This window comes from Anneissia japonica, unplaced genomic scaffold (genome assembly GCF_011630105.1).
Source record: "Anneissia japonica isolate Jap-2015-1 unplaced genomic scaffold, ASM1163010v1 scaffold376_len1572418_cov194, whole genome shotgun sequence".
NCBI classification, from domain to species: domain Eukaryota; kingdom Metazoa; phylum Echinodermata; class Crinoidea; order Comatulida; family Comatulidae; genus Anneissia; species Anneissia japonica.
In genome coordinates this window covers 775653-793514 of record NW_022741166.1, presented here as the reverse complement: position 1 = coordinate 793514, position 17862 = coordinate 775653, and the positions used below count along the sequence as shown (strand labels likewise).

Sequence of the window (17862 nt, the reverse complement as noted above, 5' to 3'; positions counted from 1 at the left end):
ACAATGAACTACCGACGCAAGGGTCGTCGGATTGAACGCACATGTTTACGATGACGAACGAAAGTGTGGGTCTCAGCAACTTGACATCGTGAATGCGTGTAAACAACACAATTCGGCGATCTACATTGTTTTCTTATATAATATTTCGAGGCATCAAACTGAAAAATCAAAAGAATTTTTATTTTCTTTGAGAATGTTAATAGTCTTTTTCTTCTAACTGTACATACCAGTATAATGTTGCTTATGAAATAGAATTATCAGGTTAATATTTCCCATTAAAAATTTATACTTTTGTTGACTGTAATATAAGTGCCAGTCAAACGGGATATGACTTCTTCGGCCGCCGACACCTTCGGCCGCGCGAGATTTATATGGAGCGCCAGTTGGGCATTTCTCCACACCGCATGCTGTGGCGGCATATGCCTAAATTTAAGCCTTTGCTAAACTAAATAATTGTTGTTGTCATGTCACACAGTAATATTTACGTATTTATTATAGGTATTGTGAGTATATAATAATTGCTTTCATGTACAGTCTTAATATTTACATTACTGAATAGTAAACAAGTGCACATGTAAAAAATGAGATATCTATAATCGATAACAAGCAATGATGTTTACCTTTAACAATTATTATCGTCAAAATGTTTAAAAATCTTGCAAATATGTTGCTTGTGTTAACCATGGTGTAAGTGGCAGCGCAAAGTTTGCCATGTTTATTCGTTACGATTTTTTCACAAATTATATAATTTTATCACTGAAATTCTAACACACTATTAATATTAATTGTTGCGACATGTTCTGTGTGTATAAGCTTATCTGTAACAATGTAAGCTTGAGTGTTTCTGAATTTGAGGTTAAGAATTGAATAGATATAATAGCACTCATTCAACCACTGTATATCAGCGTGACAAATAATAGCGCGCATTCAACTTCCAATCGGCAAAGCACTCAAAGGGCGCTCCATACATTTTGGTGTTCGACAGGGCGCGGCCGAAGGTGTCGGCGGCCGAAATTGGCCTGAAGCAGTCAAACATATTAAAGTCTCTTTTTTCAATAGTTTATTTCAATGCTTATTGAAAATATAAACATCCATCTATCAATTCTGTGATTAGATATGAATATGATGAAGCAGGTAGCCTCTGTTATATAAATACAGGCTGCTGGCTGTCATATATCTTCTGAGGGTGATAAACATGTAATTGTCAGTTTAATAGATGATATATGGCTTTGTTTCTTGCTTTTTTTTTGTTACTCTTCAACTAAATGCTCCACATGTGACATGACACTAAATCCAAATGATGACATTTACGAGTCCTCCAGTATTGTCACTGTGACAATTCATTTCAATGGCCCTCTCTCGGGAGAGCTTGTAAAATGCTATTTGAATAATGATGATGTCCCAGGTGATAGTGCAGGGTGGGCTTGTAGCTAGGCCAATTGAATTCTCACCTTTAGTCTTGCAAGGGAATGCATTTAACCTCTCTATCCTAAATCTCTAGGCTCATTGATGTATTCCTCTGAGGCTGTGTTTATTGCTGGATACCAGACAACATTTTTTTGCAACAATATATCAGTTTTCAAAGTAACAAGAATAAAAACTTCCTGTTTAAGGAGAGCAGACCTCTATATTCTTTTATGGTCTTAACAATATTAAGCTCAGTTTCCATAGAAGCGCACACCCTATCGGCGACAGTCGCTGACAGCTGTCGGGAAGGTTGAACCTGGTTCAGCTTTGCTGATTGCATTGTAGACGAATCAGGGTGCATTGCTAGCTGCCCTGACGTGATCGGGAAGGCGCCCCGATTCGTCTGTAGTGTAATCGGCAAAGTCAACCTTCCCAACAACTGTCGCAGATAGGGTGAGCAATTCTACGGAATCTGAGCTTCACAAACACCATAGCATTATTTATAACTTTAATGATTCTATGTATTTTGAGAAAGATTTAATAGATGCTAAGTAATGAAGCTATGACAAGTGGTGATAAGGCAATTACAATCCAGGTCTTGCAAACACAAGCATCAAGTATAATAAAATGCTAGTTAAATTAAACAAAGCTTTTTAAAAAAACTTTTTAAAAGTCCGTCTTCATTTGGACCTTTCCTTCTGGAAAATGGCAAGGAAGCATGAACATCAGCTGATCAAAAATTGTCAAACACGGTATTTATTAAAGCATTCTTTTCATTTTCCCTGTGTGGTAGTTACTGAGAATACAGTGACCTAGGGAGTAGGGCTAGCTCCAAGTTCCTACACCAAGTTGGTCAGTTTTGAAGTATAAGTAGCCTGGCATTTCAGACTGACAGATATACGATGTAGACCTTATTAGCAATAAGTAGGCCAGATTGGTTTGGGGAAATTACTTGAGGTGTGATGTTGATTTTCAAATTGTACATTTCATGGTGAGCTGTGTAAAACAAATGCTGATTGTACAGTTAAAACATTTTCAGATTTTACAGCATCTGTCTGATGCAGGATAACCCAAAGTTGTATTTTATCCATTGCTCATTTTGTAAAACACCACCTGTTCTAATTTATCTTGGTCATTATGTTTGTTTGTCTTCTTTTTTTTTTCTTTTTTTTTATTTAAACCATGTTTAATGAAGTCTGGTGAAATATAGAAAAATTCAATTAAAAATTAAAAAATGTAATTTTACATTTAAAACAATCATTAAGTTAAAAAAAACCTGAAGGTTTCACTGATTTTTATGTGTTTTCCAAAAATCTTTAAATTGATTACTAGCCAATTTAAAGGGTCTTTGCAAAAGAATACTAGATGATTTGGTTTTTTTAAAATTCTAATTTCCAATTTGAAAAATAAGTTTCACCGAGTAAGCAATAAGTTGGATTTTATTTTCCAAGGTTTTAGATCATCATAAACAGTATAACTTTTATTAGCTGGCAATAAATTTTCATGTAGGCCTAAATAGTAAAATGTCTAGAAGTGCCACATACATAGTTTGTAAACTACAAGTACCTTGAACAAAGAAACTCTTTTCTAGCCTGCTGTACCTCAATTCATTATGAATAGAATGAATAGTATTACCGTAGTTGCTCTGGTGTAAGCCCATCCCCACCCCCTTTTTTGAACTCAAAATTTTGCAAATTTTGGAAGGATGGGCTACTACCCTTTTCAATCAAAAGGCAATTTTCAGCACTGTAAGCCTATCTTAAAAGTATTTGTAACAATCAGCATAAGCTTCTTATGAAAATCATACCGTGGGTTTTGCCCAAGGAAATACTGGGAAGTAAAATTGGAAGCGAGGAACTATGGTGTATTATCGCATCATCCCTTTATGCTGTGGAAGAACACACTATTGAAGTGTACTTTAGTCTGCTTCTTTTTTTTTCAGAAATAAAATAGAGAATGTAGTTTTCCTCTACTCTGAACCAATTTAGAATATTAAAGAATTTTACTTCAAAAATTAGTAAATTGACCAAGGGATGTATTTTTAAATTGGTGATCTGTGCAAATTAACAAATGACGCACATATTTGAGAATTTAGAGTAACAGAACCACGCAAGACATTTTACGTCTCTTCTAAGTAATGAAAAATCAAGAATCTTTTTAGTGTTATACACTGAAGTATTCGATTTAACAGTGCACTGTAGAAATCACATTCAAAGAATATGTAAACTAGATTTGAAATCTTTGAAGAAATCTCTGTTTTAATTAGTCGCAATATTGGTTGGAATTTTATCTTCAGATAAATAGAACAAGAAGACTACGAAGATGTTGGGTTTAAAAAATAATTAAGGCCAAAGAATTTCCCAAGCCTAACCACTCAACCATAAATCTTGTAAATCTATGGTTTGCCCCTTTTTTGGAAAAATTATTTTAAAGAAGACCACCACACCAAAATGAACAAAGTGACTATCAGGCTTGATAGAATGAAATGAAAATGAAATTTAAACATATATTTTCAAAGAACTGACAATATTTATAGAGCAACATGATATAATTATGTCGTTATTAAAGACTTAAATTACAGTATACTTTTTGAAATTAATTTGTTTTTTAATAAAGTTAATATCCAATGTAGAGGTTCATTACAGGTTTAGTAAAATTAAGATGATTGTACAATTTGTAAATTTTTTTTTTACATGATATTTTAATGTACCGTAGCTAAAAGATATAATTCATCTCTGTTTAATACTTTGCAACAATTGTACTAATAATTCTCTGTGAAATAGGTCATCATTTTATTAGATTCAAATAGCAAACTTTCACCAGCTAAGGTTATATTTTATTAGCGTCAATGACATACACCAGGGAATCTTATTTTTTATGTATTTTTTAGAATTTTCTTAAAATTAAAGAATAAAGTTACTTAGGCTCTTCTTCCATTCGGTGTCATGATTGAATCCTGTGTGTTCATTTATTTATTTATATAAATATAAACACACAGGAAAATAATGTACATTAAAAAACGAGATAAAAAGTTGCTGTTGGTGGGAAAAGGCCGACAGGTGAACAATCACACCTATAGCATCTGATTCAAGATATAAAATCAAGTATTTAGAATGTTAAAATGTAACACTAAAAATGTATGTAAAAGGAACTTGATACAATCATTTATTTATTAGAGAGTACAGTAATGTTTCTCTTATTCCATCAAACCTTTTTTTTTTGTCAAAATATAAAATTAAAATTTTCCTGCATTAGTTAACGTCTCAGATATTTTTAGCTCTGTATTAGTATTTTCTGCTTATTAAAGTTATCCTGTCTGTGGTAGAAACGGGAAAAACATAAAACATTAAATTGCTTATTTTAAAATGTCCAAAACGTTATCTTCAATGGATTACAGAAAAGAAAAGTAAATTGATTTATAACTTTTTTACTATGAAAGTCTTGAAGTGGATTACCAATAAATATAAGGACTTGCAAAGACTATAGCAACTTGATAGTTATACGTCTTATTTGGCATGAAAAATATTTTCATTTTTTATTTTCAGTTGAAAGCCAACAGCTTACAATAAATGTGTATAAAGTAAAAGCAACTCAGATTTTTAAGTATGACACAGAAAGGCCTAGTTATGTATCTAATATACAATAGCTCTCCAATGATTTCCCATAATGCAGTTCAACTCTTGTCTCATTTATTCTACATTCAAATGGGCTCAGCAATCAATAAAATGCTATATGTGAAACAATCACACAACTTTAAGAACGCGCCTTTAAGTCTTAACTTAGGATATAAGTCAAGTGCATCATCACAGATCCGCAATAAATCTGTTATTTTTTTTCTAAGAGTCGACAAGTCAGAAATTTATCAAAATGCTGTCTTCAATTCATTACTAGAGAATCCTACATTTATTGAGAAAAATATGAAAAAAGGTATTTCTTAATGTATCACAAAAGTCTTATAATAACATACCTTGAGTATTACCATATTTCACTTTAACTGAATTTATAATGTAAGCTTTTTTTAAACATTAATTTAGAATACATGGTTATTTTTATTTTCACTGATATTTCATCATATTTATTCAGAATTTGTTGTTTGTAATATGCAAAAATATATCATTAGCTTGAAAAAAATTCTGTTTCTCTCTGCGCAATATTTTTTTTATAAAGCTTTAGTCAATCAATCAAGTAATCAATCAACCAATCAATCAATCAATCAAATAATTATTTAGTTTGTTTCTATGATATATATATTAATTTGTTTTAATCATAAAAGCTTTAGTCAGTCAGTATATAATCAATATGACAAAATAACAGTTTTATATCAAAATTATGAAAAGATAAAAAGTTGAAATGCAGTTTCGTAAATGGTAATATTTTCTGTTTCTAATAATTTCATTTGAAAATTATAACTAGAAAAAGCCAATTAATTAGTACCAATACAATGCTACATTGGCTGTAAAATATGTTTTGAATATGAATGTTCTTCATAAATAATTCCAGAGGCATTGCACTCAGCTATTAGAAAATATACTTGTTTATACTTGGTTCATTTAATTTATTTCGTCAAACATTACAAACAAAATTAACAACAGATCAAAAATCAGACGAGATAAATAAAAAGCAAACTAAATTGCTGTACAAAGTTTTTCCAATGATTTAAGGTTCATAATGGTATACCTGGAGCCTGCTTGGTTGGACCATCTTTCACAACAGATGGTTTGCGTAAAATAATCCTATACTCAATATTGTACTTTTGTACAGATGACTTAACCCCTTTGGAGAAGATGCTTCTCCTGTGAGCTTCCAAATCCCAAGGCCTAATTAATGTGTTCACACTCTCTGATGACAAGTTAAATGAAATATAAGTTGTATTGTGATTGGATCATATTGAAATATCTATTTATTTTGCACTTTGCACGCAGTGATCCCAGCAAGTGTTGCCAGGGTTTCTAATGAGATGCCATTGAATATTTCATTGGAGTTGCCATGTGGGAAGAAATGAGAACAATTTTCTCTTTAGCTAATAACTAGCTGTCTTCAGAAATCCCACTGTGTACATCTTACTTCATGTTTTGCACTACACAGTTTCATATTGATTGACCCATGCATCTCACTTGCTCGAGATAAAATCGTTAATGCACGTCCCCAGCACCGGGTCTTTTGTGCATTTATCTACAGCCTCAACATTTCATTTTATAAAGTATGCTAAATGATAATACTCTAAAAATGAATAATGAATACCATTTCCTACTCCAAAAGAACACCCTGACAATTAAAAAAAAAATGTTTTTATGATGGCCAAAAGATCGAAATAATATTGAAACTATAAAAATTATTGATTGGGTATGTGACATTTATTACTCGACTTCAACATTTATTGTCAAAAAATGAAGTTAACTGAGACTTATTCATTCAACATGTCCCTTTCAATTTTTATATTTTACTTGTTATTTTGAAGTTTACCTCTGTAAGTCCAAAAATTTGGTTTTACTCTAATTTAAAATCGATGACAGTTTCACAAAAAAAATAATATTAAAATAATCTTGTTGTATAATAGGAGGATCTACATCCCCAAGTGCAATAAAGGAGTATGTAGTTCCTGACATTACAATCATTTAAATATGATTGCACTGTACTGTATTTAGACATTATAATGGGATACAGTATGCATTCTTGTTGTAGTGTTCTATAATACTATTGAATCTTTTTAACATGCAGGTCGTTTTGGAGTTGATAGATGATATAAATTGAAGATCTAACAATGCCGCATCTTTTGAGTAGATAGAAACAAGTTAATAATTAATTTGTCAGCCTGAGAACGCACTTGCTTTTAGCTTTCGTCATTCAATTTCATCAGCCAAGTAGACCTTGTACTGGTTAATAGAGCTTGCAGGAATATATAGTGTATAGACATAGACATACTCTTTATTTAAGCCACTGCTGGAAATTACATAGCCCGTATTGGTTATCTCGAAAATTTTCCATTATACAGTTTAATACCATATGACCTAAAGATCCAACATAGACTCTAAAGGTATCCACACACTCGACAAAACGTCGATATCACATCACCCCTGTTCTCCGAGACCTCCATTGGCTTCGCATTGATTCCCGTATTAAGTTTAAAATCTTGCTACTTAAAGCACTTCTATTTAAGCAACATATCTATATACATTAGCTTACCCACATTTATGTTCCTGGACACACCCTAAGATCATCTGATAATTTTTTGCTCTGCGTTCCCCGCACATCCTTAAAAACTATTGGCCATAATTTTTTTCCCTTTGCCGCACCTACACTGTGGAATTTACTCCCTGCACACATTAAAAACTGTTCTTTTGCTGCTTCATTAAAAAACTTACTTAAAACACACCTTTTCCACAGCGCCTTTGATAATGCACCTCAGTCATTTAATTGACGCTTTATAACTTCTTTTATTATTATCATTATTATTATTATTGTTATTATTATTATTGTTATTGTTATTATTATTATTATTATTATTATTATTATTATTGTTATTATTGTTATTGTTATTGTTATTATTATTATTATTATTATTATTATTGTTATTATTATTATTATTATTATTGTTATTGTTATTATTATTATTATTATTGTTATTGTTATTATTATTATTATTATTATTATTATTATTATTATTATTATTATTATAATATCTACTCACTCTTTCAAAGATATGTACAACCTAAAAATCAAAAGCTATATAATAGATTTACTACTGTGCATTTACAGTACGTTATTGTTAATTATGTTACTACAGAATCATATCACACATATATCACACATTGAGACATGCCCTAAACATTCCCACTCACCCACATCTTTTATGCACCCATACACAACCCTACAGTACCTAATTTATAGTGACGTATCCAGGATTTTGAAAATGGTGGTGCTGAATTAGTCCACTGAACTTTATGCAAGGCGCAAACTGTGGACAGAACATATTGATGGCTGTGACTACATAAATTGGTTGTTTTAATTAACTAATGCTGCAATATATTTCCATTAGTTTACTATTTTTTCATGTTTGAACAAAAAGTGGGTGCTGAAGCACTGTGAAACCTCCTTGTTACACCACAGTAATATATATTTCCATTGAGAGATATGCATTTAAAATCATTTAACTCCAAAGCAAATGATAGAAAAAGCCACATTTACCTGGTCTGCTCTTATATAATTACCTCATTGTTATATTGAAAAATCTTATTTATTAAAGATGTATTAATAATATATTAATGATGATATGAATTAATGAGGAGGTTGACAACCTTTGGCAATTCACTTCCCATTAATATCAAGACCACACCTTGTAAATCAAAGCTAGTGATTTAACAGTTTACTAAATCGTCACTGATTAGACACTGGGCTTAAAAAAGCTTAAGAATTTTGTATGAAATTTAATATTATTGATATTTGAAACTTTTGCATTTTTTTTGTAAGATCCATCAAATATTGCAATTCCATTCCCCAAGCCCCGAAAGAGACTTTACACTTCACCATTCCCTTCTGTAATTGGCAGAAAGTGACAGAAATAAATAAAAATATTTTTTCAACCAATTTTCACATTCCCTAAGCTTTTCATTATAATTCATCAGTTACTGTACATGTTACTAGATTGTCAGCATTAATTATGAAGTATTTTTGCCTATTAGCACCACACAGAGACACCTGTACCTGAGTAAATTACTTTATGTGAACTATATCAGCAGAATGCTCATATATTTTCAATCAGTCAATTTTTTTTTCCTGAACTTTAATCATTTTTTAGTAAAAAGACCTATATACTGTAGTTGGCTAATTCAAAATCATCTGTTTTTTTGCCAACTTCAAGAAGATATATAATAAATCATTTTTATGATTTCCAGTGGAAATATAATCTATATTTCATATCCAGTCTAAAGGCTTAGATATTCTTGTTAGTTAAGGTTTTTGCAATTGCTATTCCAGGATCCTTATCCCTATATGTGTTTTTAGTATAAAATATGACCTTGGTATATACCGTCAATGCTCGAATAAGCACCGCTCTCAAATAAGCGCTGCTTTCGAATTAGCGCCGCACCAAATATGATTTTTTTTTTAAGCGCCGCTCTTAAATAAGCGTCTCGGTGCTTAATTGAAAGTATAAATAATATTATCCTGTGTGTAATGAAACAGGTTTTAAAATTCAATGTACAGTGTTAAAATAACACAAAGAAAAACACAAAATAGGTAACATGGAAACGGGCAAGGAAAGCGCCACGTTCATTCAAGCCTTTATGGCAGTTTTCACTTGTTCTGTATCCTTATTATGCTTCAAATTTTTATATTACAAGTTTGATTTTACTTAAAAACTATTTTGTCTGCATGAAGTAGACGTTGATGCAATCTTTGATTCTTTAAACATGCCTGCAGTCGTTCAGCAATAAAACAGCCATATCGCCAACATGTCCTTTTGTTTTTTTGGATTTATCTATTTCCTTAATCCAAATGACAGAAATATCTCTAACCTTCACAACCCGAGTATATGCCAATTAAGGGCTTGAGAGAGGCAATTAGAACCCGACGCAGATCTCTATTCATTAGATTCGGCCTCTGATAGTTTTATGGCCCTGCGTCATTTACGTCGACGGCGACAAAGTGAAAGTTTTCTTTCAAAATCCTAGCAATGAATACAGTGCTAAATGAATATGGAATTGGTCATAAATTTGAATAGTAGCTTTAAATATAGAATTGCCCTTATGTAGTATTAAAGGCAGAAAATGAGATAGCTTCATGTGGAATAAATTCTGCGTACTTATTAAGGTGATTGACCCTAATTTTTGAATTTTTAAACAAAGATTGATTTTCAAGTATTGACCTTAACAGGGAAACTTGTAATTGTGTTATCTTTTTAATGCATGTTAGATCTCATTTTTGTAGGCTAATAATAATATGGAATGTCCATAGAGATGAAGGTGTTTTTCTTTTTCTTATAATAATCACATCATTATTATTATATAATGAACTATCACATACTTGTTATTAGGGGTAACTTTGGCGTAACTGAGAATACTCAGAAGATGAAGATAAGATCAAAAGGCTCATCCATTTTATCATTGGTGGTTGGTGTTTCAGTCTCATTAAAACTCACATTCATGTGTACAATCAAACATTGATTTAGAAGCCACATAATTTTTAGATTCATAGATAAACTTTGATATATTTTCCCATGATTATTGTGACATGAAATAATGCCTAAGCTGGGCCCATGATGGAGGAGGAATAATTATCATGCATTCCTTCTGCTAGTTACAATGTATCTATTAACTAATCATTCTTCATGGTTCCTGATAACTGGACAAATGGCTAACCTTATAAGCCTTTTAGAGCCACCTAATAGAACTTAGAATTAAACCCACTTGATTGGCTATGAGTTATTGTACATTTGTCTTTTGATTGGCAAGGAGTTTAAGTAGTACAGTTGCATACCTATGACCCAGATAGATGTTGTTTCCAAAAAAAAAATTACATATTAGAGGTGAACTTAGCTCAGTGGTTTGCATAACCGTGAGCATCAACATCTCTCAGAGCAAATTCACTGGGAGAAGGCTATACACTATTTTGAGCCTCTTGACCTGTGCCGCCAATTGTAGATCCTGTATTAATTTCATCCATCAATTCTATAGTAACGTGTAATATCTAAGCACTATGAATAATTGAAAGCAATACTTTAGATTAAGTGGAACTAAGCGTACTGTTTAATGCATGATGCCTCTGCACTTCAATTTGAATCTTACAGGCTGTTTGCTGGACAATCATATTTAAAATAAACTAGGACTCCAATTTAGCCGTCATCAGGAAATTCACACCATCGCTTAAGATAACTACACACAATACATATTGTTGGTTACTATACATATCCATATATATTATCTTATTATGTCAAACAATTTATAGTTACGGTACAAAATTCAAATTATGTCAATTTGGTACAAGTGGATTTTGTTATAAGCAGTTGTAAAATGAATACAGTAGTACAGTATAGGTCCATATTGAAAGTTAGTACTCTTTTCTAAGGTTCTTAATCAATCTCTTTTCTACCATAACAATTGTAAGCCATTTTAAAACCCTTGCTGTCCCCGCAAAGTGGCTGTATGTGGTACAAGATATACAGCTGTCATTGCAGCTGAGACAAGATGTCTCAGATTGTAGTTACCAGTGATTTTACTCTATTTGAAGGCTGTTATTTTAATCATATTATTAGTGGTTCTTTTTTTCTATCTGGACATTACAGGGGAGGTGCAAAGTTAAAATTTCTGTGGTAAGGTTAATTATGACCTTAATATTGGTCAGAACTTCTTGGTCATTAGTGAACAATGAGTGATGCAAATTGGGTTCACGATCACAAATAAAAACAAATGGTGATATTACTCAATTTCCAATGAGACAATATTATCATTAAAAATCAATTTTTATTGCTTTTTAGCATTCTAACTAGGAAAATCCTGAAATTAATTACCACAGCCACTTTTATGTATAAATTATATTATGTATCTTGTCTATGTGAATTGGTGAGAAAATACTACATATTTTTTATATATCTAAAGTTAATATAATTATGATATTTAAGCTTTTAAAACTAGTTTATATATTCCATTTTTATTTTTATTAATATCCTTTGGGTAGAATAACAGCCTATGAGTCCTGTGGTAGTATAGATTCATGTCGACGCTGTATCAAATCTCAAACGAGCACCATCTTGATGTACTTTGCGAATTATTTATGACTTTCTAAGACTAGAAACTTATTAAATTGAGGGGAACAAAATACCAATCTCAGAATTGCCTATGTCAAGGTAAACCGGTTCAAGATGCGTTGCTTGTCACAAATAGTACTAACATCACTCATGAACTAAACATATACAATTGGCAGTTTGTTCTCTGCATTGTTCCTTTAAATTAAGTGAACATCAACCTGCTGGAATATCCACTACTTTTTTAAGTATCCTAAGTATTCCATATTGAAAGTAAATAGGTGAATGTGATGGTACATAAATATACATTCTGTTCATTATTTATGTTTTATATGTTTTATATTTATCTGTTAGCTTAAATATATTTAAAGAATGTTGGTATATCTTTATCATATTATAAGATTTCAAAATACTTTAAGTATTCTAAAAATTTGATATTGAAAATAAGGTTTTAATTTACATAATGTTTTATATTAATAATTGTAATAATTCTACTTTTATGTCAGTTATTTGTTTTCCTATCATTATTTTGATTTTACTTATTTATTTCTTTATTATTATTTCTTATTATTATTTTGTTTTACTTTATGCTTTAAGGTGACTATACATCATTTAATTTCTTTTGGTGATATTTCATTATAGATGCGGTTTGTAGTAAACATAACAAATTGGACAGTACGGAAACCTGCTTTTTATCATGGCCACCTGGGCTTTATAGATTTTACAAGGTAAGTCAAAGATGTTACTGATATGAAACTTACCTACAATTCTGTAGATTCATCTTTGTATCCATTTAATTCGTTCTGCAGTAGCTGTTATTGTGCGAGTATAATTGTTCAATGAAAAAATACTCGCACAGTAGCTGTTATTGTGCGAGTATTTTTTCATTGAACAATTTTTTCCTCAAACAAAAAAATAATAAGCTTGCATAATTATTCAGAACAACACAACAAACACAGAGAACCTTTTCGACTGGTACATTCGATAAGTACCTTTTAACGATTAAAAATTCAATTGACTGGTATGTTTCACCATGTATTTTTTGTTGCAAACAACAATTTCATATCAATTTCTACTGTAGGAGGAGTTAAGCAGTAAAACAAAACAAAGAGCATTTTTGACTGGTATGTTTTGCTGAGGTCTATTTAAAAAATTACATTTTTTTAATTATTATACTTACTCATAATCTAGTTGCAAACAAGAAGACAAATTTCTACAGTGATAGAAGTGTGAACATAAAGTAGTATAAGGACTGGTTCATTTCACTGTGCACAGCTTAAAGTTATATATTTTATTGACGTATCCTTAATCAGGACTTTGTTGCAAACATATTATTTTCTACAGTGGAGAAGTTTAGCAATAAAATAATTCAAAGAGCTTTTCCGACTGGTGTGTTTCACCAAGTACTTTTTAAAGTTATACCTTTAATCAACAGATATGCTAATTTCTTTTTTTAGATCTTATGTGCAACCAGAAAATTAATAAAAATGGTTTAAATATATTGATGTTTATGTGTGTACTGTAGCCAGTGGCAAATATAAGATAGAAAAGTTCTTTGAATAAAAATGTTATTCTGATCAAGAAATTCTTGCTTTAATCTTAAGTGTGTGTAGACGTGATCTGGGGCTAATATAGAGCTCGTATACAAACATGCTCACTCCAACCAGTGAATTGCAAATTAATTTCTAAGTACTGTATCTATGGTAAGACTATCCACTTCCAACCTTGTTGGTACCGTACTTTAGAGATGTTAATGTCGTAGTGATAACTCAAGGCAATCACTGTTTTGCGAGAATGTAGGTAGCAGGCAATGTGTGTGATGTCGGATTCCAGCCACATTGTCTTCTGTTTATTTGGCACTTGTTAACTTTTAACCATTTTTTTTCCATCACATGCAGACATGATGAAAAGTCGAGAAGAAATATCTTTAGAATTGTGGCGTGTGTGGCAGACACGCGATGAGCTTTTTACGATGAAATTCACAGAAATTAGCACTAAAATTTTGATGGGTATTTGTCACATCTTTATAGTAGATTTATGTTGTAAATGATAGCGAGGTAGTGTGATTAATTGCAAGATACATGACTACCAGAATTCTTTACTTACCGTACTGTCAAAAATACACATAGCAATCGCCCACTGAGATTTTATATGTATTATCGTGCAACCAACTGAAGCCAACGAATGAAATGTTTCTGTCGGAAATCTTGGAAGGCAAATTTTTGTTTTAATTTGTTTAATTTTTTGCCTCCTACCACATATTTGTAGGACCACCCCCACCTCATTATCTTTGTACATCTACTAGCCAGCAAAATGATCAGAAAATCATATAGAAATTTATGATTAGTTGCTGAATATTTAATGTATTTTTCCATGGCATACTGGCCTTTTTTAAGTTAAATTAATCGGTGTCTCAACCCCTTCTGAGGATTATAAAAGAATTTAAACAACCAAAATTGTAATAGAAATTTTTTACACTAACTTTACTGTGTTCTTGAAAATGGGTATAGATACTGCAGAGATTAGAGGTCATGAACAATTATTGACATTTACACAAGTGTACAAACAGTACTCTTTTTCGGTACCCCCTCCCTCCCCTCTGGAAGTGAACAAGAAAATGTTGATTTTGCAAAACCTTTCTCCATTTTTTTGTGAATTCAACTAAATGTACTTGGTTGCTTAAAAATGAATATTATATCCATGGTTACATTATAATTTTACCATTATGTTACATACTGTATTGCATGTTATTTTGAATCAATATTTTTATGTATATGTAAAAGTTTACAAATTTGTCTACCCCCTCCCCCTAGCGTACTGTTTGTACACTTGTGAAAATGTTGATATGTTGAACGATCCCTTACCAGGTTAATAAGTCTGAATTATCCATATGAATATCATATCCATATTTGGCAAAATCACAGAATTTTACACATAAAACTGTATTGAGACAGATCGTAACAAATTCAACATAAATTTAATGAACACAGAACTAGTTCTGCCTCTTTCCGACTTGCTTTCTCTAAAGTAGGTTTTCCAGAAACGTTCTCAATCCAAGTCCCAAAAGTCTTTAAGTGATTATTGGCTCAATGCTATGTTCATAATGATTGTCTGTAGTTCATTATAGATTGCTCTATATAATACAATGATTACATAACGTATATCTCTTTGGTCCAACACATACTATCTAATCAAGTATAAGATTAAGAATTGTAAGAATGCGTAGATTTGAAAAATGGAGCAATCCTCCATAAAAAGTAATGTTAATGCCGAAATGGCAATGGAAGGATTTTAGGTAAATAATGAAAACTTTAATTATTTATTAGTACCATTTTATTGATTATTGGAAAAATGTATTGATGTATGTACAACTATTTATTATTGTCTATTGTAATAATTGTTCAAAGTAATACTTAACACATAAGAACGTAATTTGGAATAAGGCACATTGATTTTTGAAGCGTCAACCTTCAATCATCTTGAGGAATTAGAAAGTATACTTACTGTACCTAGTATTAGAATTGCATGAATCACAAAGCTGTGCAGTTCATCTAAAATATAATATTATACATTATTATAATAATAATAATATAATAATATTATTATATTTAATATGAATAGTGATTGTAATGTTATACATACTGTAGGCAGAGTTGCAAGAAATGAATAACATACTAACAAATAACAAAGATTCTAAGAGCCATTAGCAACAGCAATTGCAGTTTTGCTTTATTATATTTTATCATTGAATTTGTGTAAAGAAAATATAAACCTTTATGAAAAATGTGGGCCAATTAATGAGAGAAAATTGCAGAATAATGCAGATAGTTCAGGTAATAAAAAAAACAGCAGATTTTAATTTGTATTTTTCAACTTTACCCTCTTAAAAAACGAGGTAAAAGTCAATATGATTTACAGGCACAATTGTCCTCACATTAGCATGAGTCATATTTAACTACGCCGAGTCGGGAAATGCAGGTTGGGTGTTCGCGTGCTTTTGCCTCAAGGGTTGCAAAGCATTCCAGCATCATGCTAATGTTGGCGTTAATTCTAAATAGTGATAATAAAACTCCATTATGGTTGAAATAATCTTATGTGAAGTCTTTTGCGAATAATTCAAGTTGATTTCTGTAACATCAGAATACTGTACGCGCCGTCTACTGCTTCACCTCAATTTACCTGCTGTATTTTTATGATGTGTTGATTCGTAAACCCTACTGATGTTTGTGTGCCAATGCTGAGTAATCTGTTAGGTAAGGACAACAATAAATCCCAGGAATACTCATCATTAATTTTAAATTTAAAAAAATAACAATATTTTTATTTTATAGTACTCTAGAAAAACAATATTAACTATGTCTGGGTTTAGATAATAAACTTGAACAATAAAATTCAGAGTTAGAAAATGAAATTGCTTACTTTGTATTATTAAAACAAGTTGTTTTTATTTTTATTTTTCCTGTCTTCATGAGACCTGCCCTTTTATTCTTAGTATTGTAGACCATAAAATTATTTGGCAGATTTAAAAAAACGAAATCCATAGTAAAATTTCCGTAAATGTAAATCAAATTTATCTGAATTGTTCCGATTTGTGCTTCATTGAAAGTTGATAACTAATTATTTGATCCTAATAAAAGGACAGTTTTTAATTTTAGAATTGCATTTTTGTTCAGGTAAGATTTTATCACATATTCTATTTATTAATTATTACTTTTAATCTGTTAACATTTTTTTCACTCTTCTGCAGTATATCTAGTGTTTACATCACATTTTTGTCTGTTGGATTAAATATTTTAAAATACATATTTAAAAGCTGAACAGAATTCTTGTTAATATTTCAACTATTAAATAAATATGATATTTAAATCTAAAATCAGTGTAAACTGTTGTTTTACTGAATTCTAATGAATATTTCAACTATTAAAGAAATATGATATTTAAATTTAAATCAATGTTTGTAAAACAACTCTACTTTATTCATCTCTTTCATTAATAATCTTTATTATCGTGAGTATGTTTTCCTCTCTAAAGTTGAAGGTAGTTCATTCTGTATACCATATATTACTTGAACGTACTGTAGGGGAATGAGCTGTAAGCTGTTTGCTCTGTATGCATAGAAATTCCTTTATTTTTACTCATGGATTCACTAGATAGTTCCTGTTTTAATTGCATTGCTATGTTAACGTGCCACGAGCCTTAATCTATGGGCGTATATGTCACATGGTACAAGAGGATAAGTGAGTTGAACATCGATCTTACCTGATGAGATTTAGTCCATATGGTGGCTACTTATTAGACAATGATGCATCTCTTTATACAATTAATCTTTAAATATCTATTTTGTTACAATGTAGTATATTTTAAAATATTTTCAAAATATGTGTTTTTGATAAATTGTATTATTTTAATGAAGTTGTATAAAGTGCATTTTTTATAGTTAAGGTATTTTTGAAAAGTATATTTTGATAAGTTGTATCAAAGAGTATACAATAGCAAGAGGTCAGACTGTCAGAGTTTTTTTGAATTGAAATCTTACCTTGAAATGTACTACCACAAACTGAAGAACCAAAAAGGTCGCATGCCAGCATGCATAGAATTCTAATAGGGCACCCCCAATCTTGTGGTACTTATTGCTGCGAAGCAGCCAATTCATATTCTTGACAGCAATTTGACCTCTGAAAGGTCATTGTTTGTCAAAAAACAAGGGCCTAAGACGA

General features: G+C 31.0%; 1 protein-coding gene across 1 annotated transcript in view; it reads left to right on the top strand.

The window, feature by feature from the left end:
• Positions 1–17862, top strand: part of LOC117118597 (heparan sulfate 2-O-sulfotransferase 1-like) — a 59528-nt gene that overhangs the window by 24517 nt on the left and 17149 nt on the right. The window contains exon 4 of the mRNA XM_033263226.1: positions 12788–12873. Within this exon, the coding sequence (XP_033119117.1) occupies positions 12788–12873 (86 nt within the window). The remainder of the gene's footprint in view (positions 1–12787; positions 12874–17862) is intronic.